Source organism: Scatophagus argus, chromosome 18, assembly GCF_020382885.2.
Source record: "Scatophagus argus isolate fScaArg1 chromosome 18, fScaArg1.pri, whole genome shotgun sequence".
In the NCBI taxonomy this organism is placed as follows: Eukaryota; Metazoa; Chordata; class Actinopteri; family Scatophagidae; genus Scatophagus; species Scatophagus argus.
In genome coordinates this window covers 6288791-6307003 of record NC_058510.1, presented here as the reverse complement: position 1 = coordinate 6307003, position 18213 = coordinate 6288791, and the positions used below count along the sequence as shown (strand labels likewise).

General features: G+C 43.9%; 1 protein-coding gene across 3 annotated transcripts in view; it reads right to left on the bottom strand.

The window, feature by feature from the left end:
• Positions 1-18198, bottom strand: part of flt1 (fms related receptor tyrosine kinase 1) — a 30957-nt gene extending 12759 nt beyond the window's left edge. The window contains exons 1-12 of one of the 3 annotated variants that reach the window (XM_046370824.1): positions 17918-18198; positions 14945-15041; positions 14283-14488; positions 11788-11912; positions 8090-8255; positions 7828-7964; positions 7154-7325; positions 6907-7024; positions 6456-6625; positions 6183-6330; positions 879-1002; positions 223-331 (exon numbers count right to left, since the gene is read on the bottom strand). In XM_046370824.1, coding sequence (XP_046226780.1) covers positions 223-331; positions 879-1002; positions 6183-6330; positions 6456-6625; positions 6907-7024; positions 7154-7325; positions 7828-7964; positions 8090-8255; positions 11788-11912; positions 14283-14488; positions 14945-15041; positions 17918-17978 — 1633 coding nt within the window. In that variant the 5' untranslated portion in view covers positions 17979-18198. Of the gene's footprint in view, positions 1-222; positions 332-878; positions 1003-2527; positions 4240-6182; positions 6331-6455; positions 6626-6906; positions 7025-7153; positions 7326-7827; positions 7965-8089; positions 8256-11787; positions 11913-14282; positions 14489-14944; positions 15042-17917 lie in introns of those variants that run through there. The other 2 variants (XM_046370825.1, XM_046370826.1) reach the window with 2 other exon arrangements.
• Between the last annotated feature and the right edge of the window lie 15 nt (positions 18199-18213).

Below are 18213 nucleotides of genomic sequence, written 5' to 3'. Positions count from 1 at the left end.
GAGGGAATGAGAATAAAAACAGAGAAGTGAGAAAGGCGAGCGGATGACAGAAGTCAGAAACTAGTTATGTAAAGTAAGAAGTTTCTGAGGAGTCAAAAGGTGGAGGGGGGGGAAATTTGAGACAAAACTTTAAATAGACTGCAAACAGAAAAAGAACAAAAATGCCCATGAGTTATACCCTCACATCTGAGGAGATTTTTTATTTTTATTTTTTGAAATCACCTGTGATGTAGAAGTGAACATCTAGCTGGTCCATGCCTGCAGAGTTGGAGGCAACGCAGCGATATACTCCAGACACTAAGGCCTCTGCTACAGTCAGGACCCCCACGGTCTATGGAAAGCACAAACATCCGCATGAACAAACCGTCACTTAGCACACCATGGAACACACACACACACACACACATTCAAGCACACATGTAAGGTTCAGGCCTGCTACCTCTGCCACTGATGGCAGGAATCATATTTTCCGTGGGCCCACTGAGCAGACAATAGGGGTCTGTGAGCCAGACCTTCTGCTCACTTCCAACCCAGTGGGCAGCTCAACATGCGAGCTGTCGATAAGCATTAACATTGGTGTGTGTCTCTGTGTGTGTGTGTGTGAAAAGTAAGCAAAGAAGGGGAGTAAGAGCTGAAAGCAGTATTGCTAGCCAAAAGGGGGGAAACTGTACAGTGAAGTTTTCCTGGTGTCTTTTAGAGTTTTGATACATTTTTGGTCAACTTGTTCATCAAAGAATCTGTTAAATGTACTTTAAATGTACTTTTAAGCTTGTCCACATGAGGATGCTTTTCTCATTTTCAAGGTGAAGCATAACTAAGACTGACAATGTGGCTCTTCAGTCAGTCAGTCCCGGTGTCTATTTCAGAGCTTCACATACCTTCTTCTTCCCCTGAAGCACTTCCTGTCTGTGAGTAACGCTCAGGATGTGGTTGCTTGTGGATGCTGCGGGGACTCTTTCTGTCACAGGGCTCCATAGCAAGGAGGACACTGGACACACGCACCTTGAACGAAGAAGGAGGAGGACGAGGAAGAGAAGGAGAGGGACAGGGATTCAGCTGTGTTGACACAAGTTATTTTATGTTGCCTCCACGTGTGTCTGACTCTATATGTGTGTGTGTCTGACTCTATATGTGTGTGTGTCTGACTCTATATGTGTGTGTGTGTGTGTGTGTGTGTGTTGGGGGTGGGGGTGGTGGTGGTGGAAGTGGGTGTTTTTCCCAGCTGTGCTCAGCAGGAGGAATACCAGAACATCGGGGACGATGTTTGATCATCCCTGTTTGATGTCATCTACAGCCGAATTCACACAACCATCATCATCATCAAACCATTTTTCTCAATAGCATCACGTCCTCCTACTCTGTCCTGCTGGCTGACAATAGTGGATCTTTGGTGTACTATGTAACGCCGGATTGTTCATCTATGGAGGATGCAGAGGTGGTGTTGTCATCCTGTGGATCAGCTTCCTTCCATTCTCAACATATCATCCCACATTTCCAGGACAAGAGTTCCTGTGCCTCTCAATGACTCTCACAAGTCTAAATGCATAGATTACACACCAGTGGGACTGTGGGAACTGGAGCTTGTGCAAGCTGCTCTGTGGTTTACTTGTGGTCTTATTTATTTGTTTCATCTTCGGGTGAAAAATTCTGAAATCATGCAGGGAGTGGTAGGGAGCCTCAAAAGTTTCAGAGCAGAGGCAACATACGTCTTAAAGGAGATTCAGATGTATGTGAATGAAATTTGTTTTCAACTGTTAACAAGCAAATGTGCTTAGAAACACAAGTTTAATTTTCGGTTTCATTAAGCACAGGACACAAATATAAGAGAGGTCTTGATTTTCAGTCTTGTTAAGAAAGTCAAAATGTCAAACTTTTCTTTCACAAATGCGTGAGATGGAGTCAATGTCTTGGCTGGAGTAACAAAGCGTTTTGCACTGAACACTTTGTGTATTTTATATATCTTTTGTATATTCTCTCTGGGGGTGCAGCGCTCATTCAATGGTGCAACTTGATTTAGTGATGATGATGATTGTGTGAATGACATTCGTTTGTACTTTCTACCCACTACATCTATCTATCTATCTATCTATCTATCTATCTATCTATCCTCCTCGCTGTGAACTGTCATGTCCACTCTGTTCCTGTCTGTATCCTTGTCGTCATCCTCCTCCGTGTGTCCTGAGCTCCTCCCTGCGGTTGGTTCCTCTCTGCTCCCTGATTGCTCTTCCTCTTGGCATCTAGTGCGCGACTGCCCAGATGACCCACCCTGTGCATGACACCGCAGGCCTGACACACACATCACACAAAGCACAGATTGCACCACCTAACACTCCCACGCTTCCCTGGAAAGGACTTCTTCCTCGAAGTTGCACTGACACACACAGATTGGGTTAGTTGGATGGGTGTGCGGACACAAGCGCGGTTAGAGACAGAAAATGAACATGCATGCATACACACTCATGCCACAGCCACATTCACACAGTGTGTGCCTGCCAACGGGGTGAGCAGCAGTCACCTGGAAGAATGAATGGACTGTTCAGATGTTTATCAGTGGGGGGTCGTCTCCTGCCTTTTCTTCCTGTCCTGTTTCTTTGCTTAAAATATACTTTGACCGCTGTCCCTGTCCATTCCTGTCTCCAAAATAACCAAGAAGCCGCGTGAACCAGTACACAAATATAAGCAAAGTTTAATGCAAAAAAAAAAAACACAAACAACTGATATAACACTTAAGTACATCTTAACAGATCCATACAAAGTTGGCAAATATTGTCATTCATCATATGTAAGTTAGTTGTATAAAATTATTAAATATTAGACTCATATATTACTCATAGAACATCTGCATACAAGGAATGAATCACATTGGGAGACACCCGTAGAATGATACACACACACACACGTGCACACACACTTCTGCACACACACTCTCATGCTTGCTTTACATACACACACAGAACTGGACTTTACTAAAACACCTGTGGCGCTCGTTCTCCTAAAATGGCTTGTAGCATCACACATACGTTTAGGTTTTAATTAACTTTCAATACAAAGACAACAGGGCTGTTATGCTGACATCATCTGACAAACGAGACATTTTGGTGTGGGATGACACTGGACGACACAGGATGACAAAACATGACAGTCACAGTCTCTGGTCTGAGGAGACTTCCTACATGGTAGGCGTCCGCTGACCATCAGTCTTTTAATAGAGAACTGCAGGCATCCCATAGTGAACAACACAAAGCTTGTCCTCTCTCCTGTTTTCGCCTGTCCAAGGTGAGCACATTTGACCTTCTACCAATGGCTAAAAAAATCGGAACAGAAACTCACAGCTTTTGTGGACGTCAGAATCAGATTAGGGCTTGGGACAGGCACGGATCGTGCACCCATTATAGTACCACTCTAGGACACAAAAAACAAGCAAAGCAGCTCCAGAAATGTGGCTGGTGGATGGATGGAATTGCACTTGTTCTGGCTCAAAATGTGAATGTAAAAAGTGTAAGACTACAGGAAAGCTGGGTGCGAGCGGAGGACTTAAACTGGGGAAATAAATAAATAATCAGTAAAGCAGGTGTCCTTATATCTTTAGTGATGTGGCTTATGTTCCTCCTTGTTTCCTGTGTCTCCTGGTCTTCACTGCTCAGCAGTGTTCCAAGTCACTTTCCTCATCAGTTTAGCAAGCACAGGATCATCACGTAGCATCACTGGTAATGTCACTGAGGGTTCTGGCTGCTGTGGAGAGATGGGTGTGTGGAGGTGGTGGTGGTGGTGGTGGAGGGGGAGGGCGATGGAGAACTGTTCTTCTGTGGAGGTGGAGGATGCAGGGTTGGGGTGGAGGGCAGAGCTGGTGAGGGAAGGGGTTGGAGAGGTATGTGTGGGGGGCAGCAGAGTTGGGGGAAGGGGTGGGGTGGTGGCGGTGGTGGGGGGGCTCTCAAGAATAGATCAAGCTCTTGAGGAAGCGGACTGTGCCACGTTTGAAGACGAAGGGACAATCACGCTGCTGGGAAGCGTCTCGCGTCGGAGAGGAAGCCAAACAACGAGAGGAAAAGCACTCTGATTTTTGCACAGGAAGCCCAGTGCGCCTCCTGCCCGGGCCAGATAAGACCACTGCGGTTCCCAGGGCCAGACCCAGGAGTGGGCCCAGGACCCAGGCACAAGGCCCCCCGTCAGCCTGGCCCAGCCTGGTCCACTGTCCCTGGGCCTCCTCCAGCGCGGCGTCAGGCTCGTGGTGCAGCCGGGCTGCAAAGAACAAGGGCCTAGTGAGGATCCAGTCAAAAAACTGGTCTAAAGAAACACACTAAATACAGACACTGAAGCAGAACCAGAACCAGAACAGAGCTTTACAAAGGACCATGAAGAGGCCAAATGTAATCTGCTGAAGCTTAAATTCTTTTATTATAATAAGCTGCAGTTTCATTATATACTTTTCTGTGAAACAGAAATCTTACACTATTTTATATTATTTTTACTGTATATGTATATAACTACATATATCTATCTATCTATAGATAGATAGATTTATAACCGCCTTTTTTGTTGCATGTTTGTTTTCTTCAACTTATTTTTATTTTAATTAAGAAAAAACTGGCAAAAGTTCATAACTTTTGAAAATTTGAACTTGTAGCCAACTCAGACTCAATTTAAATCTAATTAAATCTAAGCACAGATCCTCCTGACTGATCACGAAATAATTAATTCTGGCATGTTTGCATCCATGTGCAGATTGCATGTGACTCTTTTCATGATTGAAACAATTGTCATTTAGTACTCCCATAATGAGGTACAACAAAGTCAAATTTCAAAAATTGCTTATACCTGAAGTTTACATTTCTGCAGGATAAAGAGTTTCTGAGATACTTTAGCATCACCCGCTGGTCTAATAGGCTATCACGTACACTATGTAGGTTACATTTGCAGAGACGGATGGATGAAACTGCGCTGGAAGCACCTTGGCATGGCGCACACGAGAGTGTCAGGGTTAAAGGTCAAGTGCACTGATGATGTCAGAGTGTCTCCGCGGGGGAATAGAGTAGGGGCGGCTGCTTGCGGTGCTCTCAGGTAATACTTAACCTTTCTGACTTGGTCATAAGCAACACAATAAGTGTCTGACCTCCAAGAATAACTCAATCAGTGTTTCTGCCAAGTGCCTGCTTGAAGGCTCTCGTGTGTGTGTGTGTTCGAGTGTGTGTGTTGACTGACTGTCCCTCTGCATTGGAGGGTTGGGTCATTTCTCATGAGAATTTTATATATAGTGTGTGTGTCAGATATAAGAAAAAGCATCACAGGATGCAGTGTGCAATCACAATAATAAACAGGCCTCTCACCCTGCGTCCTGGACAGGAAATTCATTAAATCATAGCGTTTGATTTGGAAACCAACAAATCGTGACTGAGAGCACGGAACTGGCTTCTATTGAAGTGTGTTTTTTTTTCTCTGTCCTTTCAAGTCTGAGATACACTGTATACTGTGTCTACTGTGTCTGTGAATGTACCAGGCACACACACACACACATAAAAACACTGACATACACACACAGGCTGTGCATTTGCGTGCACTTAAACAGAGATGAAAAAGAACATAAGGACAGGAAGAGAACAAACATATGGGAAAAAAGTTGCAAGCAAACACAGAAACACAGACATGATGCAACACACATATATGTGCACACACACACACACACACGCAAATAAACATGCACACATTTTCACACATTCCCGCACATGAAAGGCCCCCAAAGGCATCTGTTCTGGTTACAAGAAGGAAACGCTGTCTGAACACATGCTGAAATAGACAAAACATGTCTCGTTTTTCAAACACACACACACACACACACACACCACCAAATAACATACAACAAACATCTTTTTTTGTACTGTATGCAACATTGTAGCCAGAATATGTACAAACCATACAAGGTTTAAATTAATGGCAACTCAAAACCTCAAAATACATGCAATACTCTGAGTTGATTAAAAATTTATAAGAGCTACGAGAGCTATGAGCTTTAAGAGCTATGCACAGTACTTCTGTGCGCTTATGTTTATATTATTTATATTGTTGCCTGGTTTGAGCTTCTATTTCTCTCCGAGATGCACAGCAATTTCAAACACTTTATTGATCTTTATGGAGGCAAAATTCGTATGTGCACGCTTGCACCACATCTACTCTTCTAGGCTACTTACAGGCCTTTGGATGGGCAGGGATGCCAGAGCCACTGGATGTGTGGAGGGGGGACCCCGTGTGACGTGCAGTGAAGGGTTTGTCTGCTCCCTCGTGGCACTAGACCCGGGTCCTGCAACGACACCGCTTTCTCCCCTATCTGAGGACTCACTGTCAGACGAGAGGCACCCACGAACACACACACACACACACATACAAAAGGGAAATTTAATTGTTGATGTCTAAAATAGTACAAAAGGTGGTTGCGGATGGAGAATATAAGCAGGGTTACTCACCATTGACCAGAAGTGTGAATGTGAGATTCTGGTAGAGTTCATGTTCCTGGATTCGTACCAGGACGGTGTACTTCCCAGCATCCTCTGCTGCTACATCCCGGATCACCAGGGAATTCCCATCCATGTGGTATCTGGAGCACTGCTCTGCTGCCACCATGCCATCCTTCAACCTGTTGGGAAAAAAATGTAAGCAAAGCTTTAAGGAGGATATTTGAAATTATAAATAAGGGAACAAACTCTGACTCATTTTGATGATGAAATTTGATGAGCAATGCTTGTTCAAATAAAAACCATTACAAGGTCTTTCCAAGGAAATGGTGTGGAGAAAGTTTTTCCAGAGATTAAAATAGATCTAAAGCCAAGATTTGTTTTAGATACTATGAAACAGAGGCAAAAGATTGGCATGAAAAAGTCAAGACAAACTGTAGGGATTCAAACAGGGATCTCTTACCAGATGACTTCAGGGTCAGGGAACGCTCGTAGTTTGGGAGAGATTCTGTAAGATTTCTCTCCCGCCTGTACCTCCATCACAGATCCACGTCTGGGCTTCAGACGAATAAATGGACGATCTGAAACAGAGGAAACACATGCACATATTTGTGCAAGATTAAGAAAACGAGAAACGGAGAAATTGGCCCTTCAGAGTGCCTGCGGTTGATTCATCTAAATGTTAAAGATTGTCAGAGGGACAAGCTCACCATAGATGGTAACATTGACTTTCTGTTGTTTGGTATTTTCACCGCTGGTCACGCGGCACGTGTACAGGCCTCGGTCTGAATGCTGGAGCTTCGGGATGGTCAGAATGCTGTAGAACAACATGTGCGTTCTGTGTTTCAGGAGCCTCTTAGAAATCAAGCCGGTGTTGTTGTTCTGAAGATGGAGAGGGAGGAGGAGCCACAGAATTAACACACTGAGATCTCACCTGTGTGTCCTTAACATTTATTTTGAAAAGCTTCTTTCTTCAACTCACAAAGCAGCGTAGAATCTCTGGACTAAATTTCAAAGTCAAAATAACTGGAGATGTTTCGAGAGTTTGGACCTTGTGCAGCACGTTTTTCAAGGTTGACAAGTTCATATACTTTTTATATATAAATATATAGAAATATCTGGAACATTTAAGGATGGAAAAATCGTTTTGACTGGTGGGAATCATCATCACTGAACTCATCATCGCAAAAGATGAGGAATTAATAAAATAAAAGGGACTTTTACCATTCTGCCAGCTTGCCTTCATATTTCAGATCACACTGATTGAGTAGCTGTCTGAGGGTAACTGCGGTCTCTTAAAGTCCCTTTCAAAGGTCATCTGTCATCTAAACATGTGCTTCTCTGCTTCATACAAAGTCTCCACAGACTTTAATGCAGCTCTGACCTTTCCTGGATAGTCCCAGGTGATGTTGACTCTGGTGTTCAACTCCCCGGTGGCAGTGCAGTTCAAGACCAGTCGCTCGCCCTTTAGGTGCTGCACAGGGTCACTGCTGTTCAGATACACATCCATGATGTTACTCACTGTGACAAGAAAGAAAAAACACAGGGAGAACATATTTTATATAAAAGTCGACTTTTCTTGCATAAAACATACGTGTTTACATGTGATTTGCTTTGCATCTAAAAGGAATTTATGCCCTGCTGACCTGGTCTGTGGACAAAGTATATACGTGATTTGTGTATGTTGCCATCAGTGACCGTCTGGCAGTAGAAGAGGCCGATGTAATAGAAGGTGGGAGTGCGGATGGTGAAGCCGTGTTTGCTGTTCCAAATGATGTTCCTCTGGTCTGGACTCAGGCTGTGGCTGGGGAACTGTGGGAGGAGGGAGAAGACAAAACCCATTAAATGCACAGCTGAAATCTCATGAACAAGTAAAGAGAAGGGGGACAACAGAGTGACAGCTACAGATAATTAAATCAGAAAAATAAATGCAAATAAGGGGGGGAAACACGTAACATGCAACATCCTGTTAAAACAGTGGTGTTTTTCCTTAGATTTGCTGTCAAAGAGGAAATAAAAGGTAATAAACAAGGGCAAATTCAAGTCAAGTCTCAAGTAATTCAACACTTTACTTGCGTCTGCTGGTAAAGATCATATGACGGTAGACAGCTATTAAATTTGACATTTCACTTATTCCAAGGAAGGAACAAGTCTGTGTAAAAAATATCTTTCAGGCCTCTGAATGCTGAGAATTTAAAATGACTCATTATTTGAAAATTTTCCTTTTAAAGCTGCATTATGTGTTTCCACATCACCAGTCCTTTTAATTCATAGTTTTAATAACAAATATTCAAAGTGTGTGGCCACAGGTCATGAAATGACTCTCTGCTCCAGTTTCGTTTGTTTGTCATCTATCCAGTTTTTGGTCACACAAAAATCTTCAGAAGAAGCCAGTTGTAGTGTAAAATTTATCAAAAGAAGCCCCCACATGATCGTACCTGTATTCTCACAGTGCTGGTTTTCATAATTCTTGGCTACCTTGACTTGGACACTTGTGTAACTGTGCAACGTTGTTGTTTTCTTGGAGACAGCCTCGAGGAAATGTTTATTAGTCTCTGTGTCATAGTGTAAGCGTCCCACCCTCTCTCAAGGGAACAGGTGGACCCCCCCAACACACACACACACACACACACACACACACACACACCCCACTCCTGCACCTCCGGTGTGAACTGACTGATATCCCCCCTCCCAGAGTGAGGTGACAAGCTCCTCCTCCTCCTCTCTCAGTCCCATAACGCTTTCCACTCTTCCCTCCTCCTGAACTCACTAACTGCCCTTCTGAGTGCCCTTAATGCCCTCTCTGCCCCTCTCGCTCCAAATCTGCAGGGAAAATGTGTGAAAGTGGAAGCAGTGTTGGAGGTGAAGAGACAGGGGGGAGGGCCGTAGGAGTCAGAGGAGGGGTGATATGAGAAACGTGACTCCAGTCCATCTCCTTGCATCCTGTTACTACAGGATATAGACATTTTGACTGGAACCCCAGGTCGACCCCGTCATCCCGGACCTCCTGGTCACTTTCATGGCAGGAACGAGAGAGCAGAGCCTCCTGGGTATTGTTCCCGGTGACAAGGGTCATGTTAGAGATCCAGGCAAGTGCAAAATCCTTCCAGGAAAAAAACACTCCAGAGGCTGCAACAGTGAGTGGATTCCTGGTTCAGACGGGCCAGCACAGGGTGAGAGTGGGAGATGAAGGAAGAGGAGGAGATCTATTTTTGGACTAATTACCTTAGTGGCTCCAGGAGTTTGTGAAGAGATGGAAGCAGGACAAAAGTGTGTGTGTGCTGTGTACAGTTATGTGTGTTTTAGGATCAGATTCATAGTCTGGAGAATTAGTAGGATATGCCATGCAGGGCCCCAAGGATGTTTTGCACTTCCTGGATCCAAAATCATGAGAATTCAAGGTTTGGGTTTTTTTTTCAGCCATGCTAGCAGAGTGACTCTATGGATGGCAGTGTTGGTCTGTCAGTCTATCGCTAGACTGCAGTATCTCAACAACTGCATTCGTGTTCTCCAGATGATGAATCCATCTGACTTTGATCATCCCCTGACTTCGACACCTAATGTCTGACACGACTAGCAAAGCTTGGAAAAAGGCAACTGAGCCAAGATAATTTCATATGTAGCTGTTTGACTGAACTTCAGACTGCACTGAACACATAGAAGTGGTCCGTCACGACATTTATTAGTTTCTGACTCTGGGAAAGTGAGAAAAACAGTCACAGTATCTTCAGCCAGATCATAAACATTTAGGCTCTTCTATGTGATTAGATGACTAATGCATTCACTGAAGCTGTCTGGAGGCCCCTCGGGGATGCCTGCCTCCCACTTTTAAAACCTCTGCTCTGGTGCCACCATGAGGTTCACGTATATGGTTTTGAGAGAAATGTTTGATTCATTGGCAGGAAATATAGTTCACACATTTAAGTTAAAGCACACTGAGTGGGTAAAGAAAATGCGATTGTTTATCGTGAAATACCCGCAAAACTGCGGACAGTTTCAGCAGCTTCAGTTTCACTTTTTGTTTAGTACCAACTCCCTCACCATCATTGTACCTGTTAAACATCAGCATTAACCTCACAGATCTGCTAGCATGACTGCAACTCTTAGTCTAGTTTATTTAAATATTAATTTATTTAAAAAATGACTTGTGTGTTTTTACATGAGAAATATTAACTTGGAAGCTGCTATTTATAGGTGTGCTTTTAAGCCGAGAATCTGCACAAAATTTCGTTATGCTTGCATAATGACAATAAAGAGTCTTGAATCTACACTTTTTTAGAAAAAAGAAAGCATGTTGCACACACTGCTGGTATGGGGATATGGTTAGGGTTAGTCTCTTACAAGTCGTCTAACTTTAAAGATGTGCAATAATAAATTGGTGGAGTGTCCCTTTACTACTCTACATTGTGCATCTGTTACACATACCAAAGCAGTCCAGTTCAGGGTCTTTTGTATGTTTTACAACTACTCTATTGTAGCAACACCACAATAAGTATCCCACAGTGACGCACGGGCCATCGTATTAATGATCGGAGTTCGTGATTAAAGAGAATGGACTGTACTTTGATCTCTCGTGGCCAACAGTAGCTACCTCTGCTTCCTCCATTGGGCAAACCAGCTGTTTAAACCATCATTTTGAGGAAGTTGGCAGCCAGGATTCCTACTACAAGAGGTGGAGGGTGAAATGTGGGAAGTGGCGCTGGCTGGGGGCCAAAGGGGCACTCCAGACCTCATGTCCTGTCTCCCGAGGTAGAAACTACGCCAACAGGACGCTGCGGGCGCCGCTGGATCGGAAGAAGTCAGTAAAGAAAGGGGCATCTTTGACTTGAAGCAGACACATGTGGTTTTGTTTTATTCGCAGGCAAATAACATCTACATCTATCATACACCATCAAGCAGTCTGAGACACACATGTGGATTACAAGCACTCTAACTGCTCCTCTTTGCACTCAGTAACATCACCCGCTGACCTCCTCACTCAGCACTCAGGCACCAACACTCACAGACATATCCGCACACACTTTCACACATATCCGCAGACGGACACAAACAAACGGACACACACGCCACGGCGTAATGGCTGCCAAGATAAGAACAATGTGGCGAATGATCTGGAGAAGGAGAAATAATGGGGACGATGAATTGTGTGCATGTGTGAAAAAAAAACTGATGGAAACAACTGGGACGAGTGATGATGTGTAGAAAACCAGAGTGACGTGACTGGGCAGAGAAGGACAAAGTGTGACATGAGTGTGTAGATAGAGCCGACTGTTCCGGCACCCAAACATGAATTAAAACACATCCAAACTGTCACTTGTCACATACTAACATTTCCTGCACTGACCTTGACCAGTGTGGTGGTGACATTTGGGTGGGTGACCCGGCAGGGGATGACCAGCGGCTGCTTCTCCTTCATGTACAACACATCTGGGCTCATACCCGGATGGTCCACAAATGGCTGCTGGCTGTCTGAAACCCAAACACTGCGGTCAGGGACACATATGGTACAGATAATAAGCATGTCAAATAAATGCGTCAACAAAGGCTCTTTATTTCTTTATGCAACTATGTGTATAGTTCGAAGCAGTTTAAAGGGTAAGTTCATCAAATATGAAGAAAACATGTTTTCTCACCTCTAACGGTACTTAGTCGTGCATTAGTTGTGGTTATCTTTTTGAGTTTTGAGATATTTGTAGAACTGTGGGACTGCAACTAGAAAATTGATTATTAGTTTGTGCTACATAATGTCCAAATGTAGTGGAAAAAAACCCAATCTGATGTTTTCAACTGTCTTGTTTTGTACAACCAGCATTTAAAACCCAGAAAGCAGAACAGAAAAAGAGGAAAACCTAAGAAGCCATAATGAGATATTGTTTGATATTTTCCCTGGAAAAAGGACAGAGATGGATAATCAATTGTAAACATTATTGCAAATAATTTGTAAATTGATCGACTAATTGTTTCAGCTCTGTTTATTTTTTGTATAATTCTGCTCCCGTAGCAGGAGGTGAAAGACATTTTAAAAATTCAACAAGTAGTTAATCTGAGTTAATCTTCCACAAAAATGTTTCTTCAATAGAGAGATGTGTCACTGAATGTTACACAAGAGCACAGTTTCAGATTGCTGCTGCTGTAGTTTCTTAATGCTGTGAACGACAAACTTCCATTCACCTCCACTGCATTGGATTGGAGGCAGAAATCTCAAATAAGATTTTTCAACAGTCTGCATCTACTCTTTACTTGTTTCTTTTCTCTTTCTGACCCGAAGAACTAAAGTTGGTTGTTTCTTATTCAAGCCCTACGTACAGTACTCACCACTCATTGCTCGCCAAGTTTATTTCTTTAAGCGCACAATAATAAATGAAGGCAACAAAGATGAGTGTATCAGTAATTTTAGTAACTCCCCTCTCATCCCATCTAATAAGAAAATCAACCTGAAACAATGCTTATAGTGAGGGGGACATGTCCTCCCATCCCAAGTGGATATTACCCCCATTGAATGAGTGAGAAAAAAAATGTTTCTTTAATAATTTTTTTTGTGAACTGACCCTTTAATTTCACACACAAACAGAAAGGAAAGAAAACAAGCACCTGCCCATACACACAAACACACAAACAAACACACATTTCCAAGTATCAATCTCAACAACAAACCAAAACAAACAGACACACACTCCTAAACATACTCCACACCCATTCATTGAATAACCATTCAGCAAATGACTGCCTGCAGTCAACAATAAACACATAGTTTGTTTAGAAGTAATCAAACGACCTCACTGTGCTTTCTCCTCCCCGCTTGACTACTGTAATAGTCCGGTACCATTGAAAAGTATGGGTGTTGCTCACTGTATTGTTTGTTAGCGTAGGGTGTTATTCAAGGAAAGCAGATCTCTGAACATTCGAACAAAAGTACCCCAAGGACTAGCAAACTGAGGGCTTCCTTCTCTTGCTTTGATTCCTAATAGAGGACTCGGGGAGGGAGGCAACGTCTGAGCAGAGCCGCAGGCCAAGTCTGACGTTTAATGGACATGGTGACCTGAGCGATTGATGGCCCCCGAGGGTCCTGTTGGCCAAACAGTAGCGTGCCCTGTGACCCTGGCCTCCAGCCCAGCTCCTTGCCCGGTGCGACCCAGCCAGAACAGCGTCACCCTCCAGGACAGGGAGGAGTCGGCGGTACAGACATCGTGCCTCCTCTGCCCCTGGATACCACTGAGCCTCTGGCCTTCATCTTATCCTTCTCAGCTATAAACACACACACACACTTCCATGCACCTCCCCTGCAGTCACCTTGCACAGACACAGCGACACCCCCCTCCCAGCACACCCCGTCAAGCCCTTCCCCTCCTCCCCCAAGCACAGGATGCTTCAAGCAAGGCTGAGCAGAGCAGATAAGGCTGATGCCCTGGGAAACTCTGCCCAGGCCTGAGCCTTTCAGCAGCTGGACTATTCCTGGCCTCGAGGTAGCACGTAAACGAAAGTAAAAAAAAGGATTTATATTTAGACAACAGGGAGGTAGACCCGGCCTGAGAAAAGAGAGGCAGGGGGAGGAGGGAAACGGGTGAAACTGTGCCAGAGTCATCTAGAAGGATGTGTTGTTGGGACAAACAGTGTTTAGATATAATTGGCTCTCTGGCATTGGTCTGTATTTAGCACCCACCACATCCTGTTTAACCTGGGGATATAAACAATAAGAATGAGGGGGTGAAGGACTGTTGGGCCTTCTCGACAAGTGATAGAGAGAGAGCGAGAGAGAGAGAGAGTACAACTTGAAAGGAAGACAGGAAACAAAGAAGAGTTATGGGTTGTAGTCTCGGACCTCGAGCAGCAGCGTCTTACCTGTGACATATACGTAGATGGAGGTCTGTCTTCGGGGTCGGCGCCGGTATCTGCAGCGGAACAGGCCGGTGTGCTTGGCCTGACTGTGGCTCACCGTCACAAGGCTGCAGTACTGCTGGCTCGTCCTCCCACAGCGGGTCTCCTCGACTTGCACTTGATCTCTGGCAAAACCCGATGGAAAAGCCCATGACAACTCCCAGCGACCCCTGGCAGCAATGGAAGGAAGCAATGGATTTTTGGTCAAAATACCAATACGCAAGATAGAGAAATCTAAGATGAGGAACTGGGGATAAATAACTTCCCTGATACAGGATGACTTCTTAGAAACTGTTAAAGAAATCTTTCTAAAAATACTAACGTGGCTTGGGATGAGGTCTTTCTCAATGCCACTGCAAGCAATCTCCATGTAATCTCTTTACACCAAAAAGTCAGTAAATTTCTTCTACAACAACTTGGTGTCTCATATTATTAAACTACATTCCAATGAGTGTCTTGGTGGTCATTTTTCAGTTAATATTAAGACACTACAGCTTAAAGATTGGTACATTTAGGGATGTCTTTGTTTTGATTTTGGAGGTAGCCACTTCCTTGTCCCACACCAGTTCCAGCCCATTTCCTCAAATTAAGGCTCTTTGGCCTGGCTCTATCTACCTGAAACCCACCTGCAGCCGAGTAGTAGTGTCTGATTGATGTCCACGACCAGGTGCCGGGTTTTCACATCCAGAATAGGGACGCTGTACTTTCCCTTTTGGTCTTTATCTGCAATGATCAGGAGAGAGGATGAGAATGCAGAAAATGTCTATAGGAGCAGCAAAATCCCCAAACTCCATGACCGATTAAGTGCATTTAACTGTTGTATGGGTTGTCTATTAGTGATTATAAGGTGATAAAGCTTTATTCATTGACATGTGAACCTGTCCTCAGAGGTCAGAGGTCAAGGTCAGCTTGTAAGACTTCATCATGCACTATTCTTCAGGGACATCTGGGCAGGATGTTCAGTCCCTGGGACTCCACTGAAGGACAATTTCTTGTTTATTAATAATTTAAAAAAAAAACTAATATGGAAAAATGCAGTCATATTCAGTTGTAATCTTATGAATGGGAGTCAGCTTTGCGTGAACCCAGGTCTTCATGAGACCACTTTCAGAGGAAATCCTGGAAAGCAAAACACTTTACAGCGAATAAACATTTTGGACAGTTGAGCTCAGTCCATTCCAAACCGGACTAAACCAGACTCTTGACTCTCTGACTGCAGAACCAATCTTGGGTCCCAGCTCCACAGCACGTCGTGCATCCAGGCCACGGTATCTGTGACCCTCCTCACATCTCTCCGCTCAGGCCACTTGACAGCTCGTGTGGAAATGCGTAAGCAGTGTCCCCGTTGTTTATCAAATAAAAGCATTTCTCCACTCCATCGCTGGGGTTTATTAATGAGAGATAAAGACGACTGCCTGTCCGCCCTTCCTTCCTCCCAACAAAAGCGGAAACATCATTCAGGGAAGTCCGTCCTTCACATTGACTGCTCGTTACAGAGTGCACAACACACAGATCAAAACACTCTTCAGAGTACAACGGTCTTACGAGTAGTTAAATCACTTGTACCGCCAGCGAGTGAGTTTATCACTGAAGTCCATTATTACCATTCATTGTCAGCATCATTGTTCCCAGTGGATGCCCCATTGAGCAGATCTAGCGTTACTCACACTGCCAGCACTTCCGATACTATTTCCTTGGATTTCAGTGTATGAGTAGGCAAGAAAAACACGCACACACACACACACATGTGGCAGGGTAAGGGAAGACAAGAGAGGAAGTTTGGGATGTCCTCCGGGCCTTCTGGGGCCTTTTCAACAAGTTGTGAAGTGACTAAAAGCACCATTTCCAAAGAACCATTTCCTGCTGCTTCACCAAATTAAAAAAGAGAGAGAGAGAGAGAGAGAAATTACCTTTAATGTTACGTTTTTAACCACTGAAAAGTAAAGCTCCCATCATATGGGAGTTGCACATATCGGGACTCATATCAAGGACTTTTGGCCGAGATGCTTCACAATGAAAAAATAAAAATGAAGAAACTTTTAGTTGTCTGTTTTCAAGGGGAAAGAAAAATACTGACAACGCACCACAAGATATGTTTGCATTGAAATCCAAGACACTGAAGTTTATGGGAATCATTTCTTGAGAATCCATGCAGACGCCCCTCATCCCCTTTCTGCAGTTTGAGGTTTCAAGAACAAAGTGAGTCACTAATCTGAAAATGTTAATGCACCGTGTCATATTTAGGACGTTGTTTTGTTTCTATTAAACAGCAGATGTTATCATCTTTAATGAACCCAGTGATGCGTATTGGATTTTTAAAAGGATGACAGTAATGACACAGTGTACAAGTGAAGATGAATGTGAAATGTGTGTGGATGTTCGATGATGTTTGCATGTCTCCTCTCAACAACATATTTCTTATGTCTTCATTTTTGGATTGCGTTTAAAATTATTTGTCTATTAACAGATGATTATAGTAAAGAAAAAGAAAAATTAGTGCTCCTAAAATGGGAGTTGGGCCTGAAGTTGTCGATTTGGCCAATAAGGAGGATTTAATTAGCGAGTGGAGTTTAACTTTTCACGTATTAAAGACAGAGAAAACAAGTATTTATAAACGCTTTGAGTTTGATTCAAAAAAATGCAAAAGAGACTTACAAAGTGCGTGTTTAAGAGTAAATTAGGGGATACAAACTTAAACGTTTTAAAATCAGATCTGCGTTTACAACGAGCCTGTAAAAAATATCACATGACCTTCCTAATCTGCCGTTAATTGCGCATTATTTCATTTTGCACGTGATTTAACAAAAACATCGCTTTGCTCTGCGTGACAAGTGACCATCTAACTGACCGGTAAAAGCACGGAGAGATCCGCTGCGCGCGTTAAAGCAACCTGCCCAGTGCAGCAAGCACAGATTAACCCTGGTTTCTGCTCTCTGGATATCGTCCTTCAGTGGGTCGTGACCCCTCCAACATTTGTGTCAGAACTTTCATTTGGCAAACTCATCAGTGTCAGGAAACAACGCCCTGCCTGTGTCCATTCAAGCGGGGCCAAGCGCACAAGGAGCCGGGCCACAGAGGTCCGCAATATCCAAACAAATGCCCCGCAGGATGGAGCTTATCTCCCCCTCTGCACTCGGTGCTGATGGAGGTTTACACGGCGATCAGCCTCAGACACACGACCGCACCGACCGCTTAATTGACCTGTAAATGAGCAGCCGCACCGCAGCTCGCCTCAATGAAAAGGCACAGCTTTTGTTTCCCTCTGAGGAAAAGGCAGAATGTTTGCCTTGGCGATGGGGACAACTTTAGACCGCGTCAAGGTTCCTGAGGACCCTTTTAGGAGCCTCTGTGGGAAATAACTTCCATAATAAAAATCGTGTCTAAAACGCAGTTTCCAACAGGTTACACCTCTTCAGCTTCCTTTACATTTCGGAACAGTTAAAACTAAACTAAACGAAGAAAAAAAATATTTCCCCGTGTATCAGCCTAAATAACCAAATAAAAGATTACATATTCAAATGAGTTATTAAATATGTGAACATCAGATCAAACCGTTACAGCAGGTGCTCTGTGCAAACAAAAGTAAACCTGTTACTCACCTCTTGCAAGAACACCGTACAATCCACATAGCAGGCAGATGAGGATAAAATTCATCATCATTGGTGACTCCGATGCAGCAAGCGGGTATCAAATATAAAGCATGAATTAAGTTTTATTCCTGCTCTTGCTTTCCTCCCTCCCTCCCTCCTCCAGGATCAACACAGCGCAGCGCACTTGTCTTGGGCGTTCAGCTGCTGACGGTCAGTGAACACAGATAGTTTGGTTTCCAGAGGTTAGCTGCGGGATATCACGCAACAGGACGCCGCGCTTGTACTCCAGTGCAACTTTTTCCCAT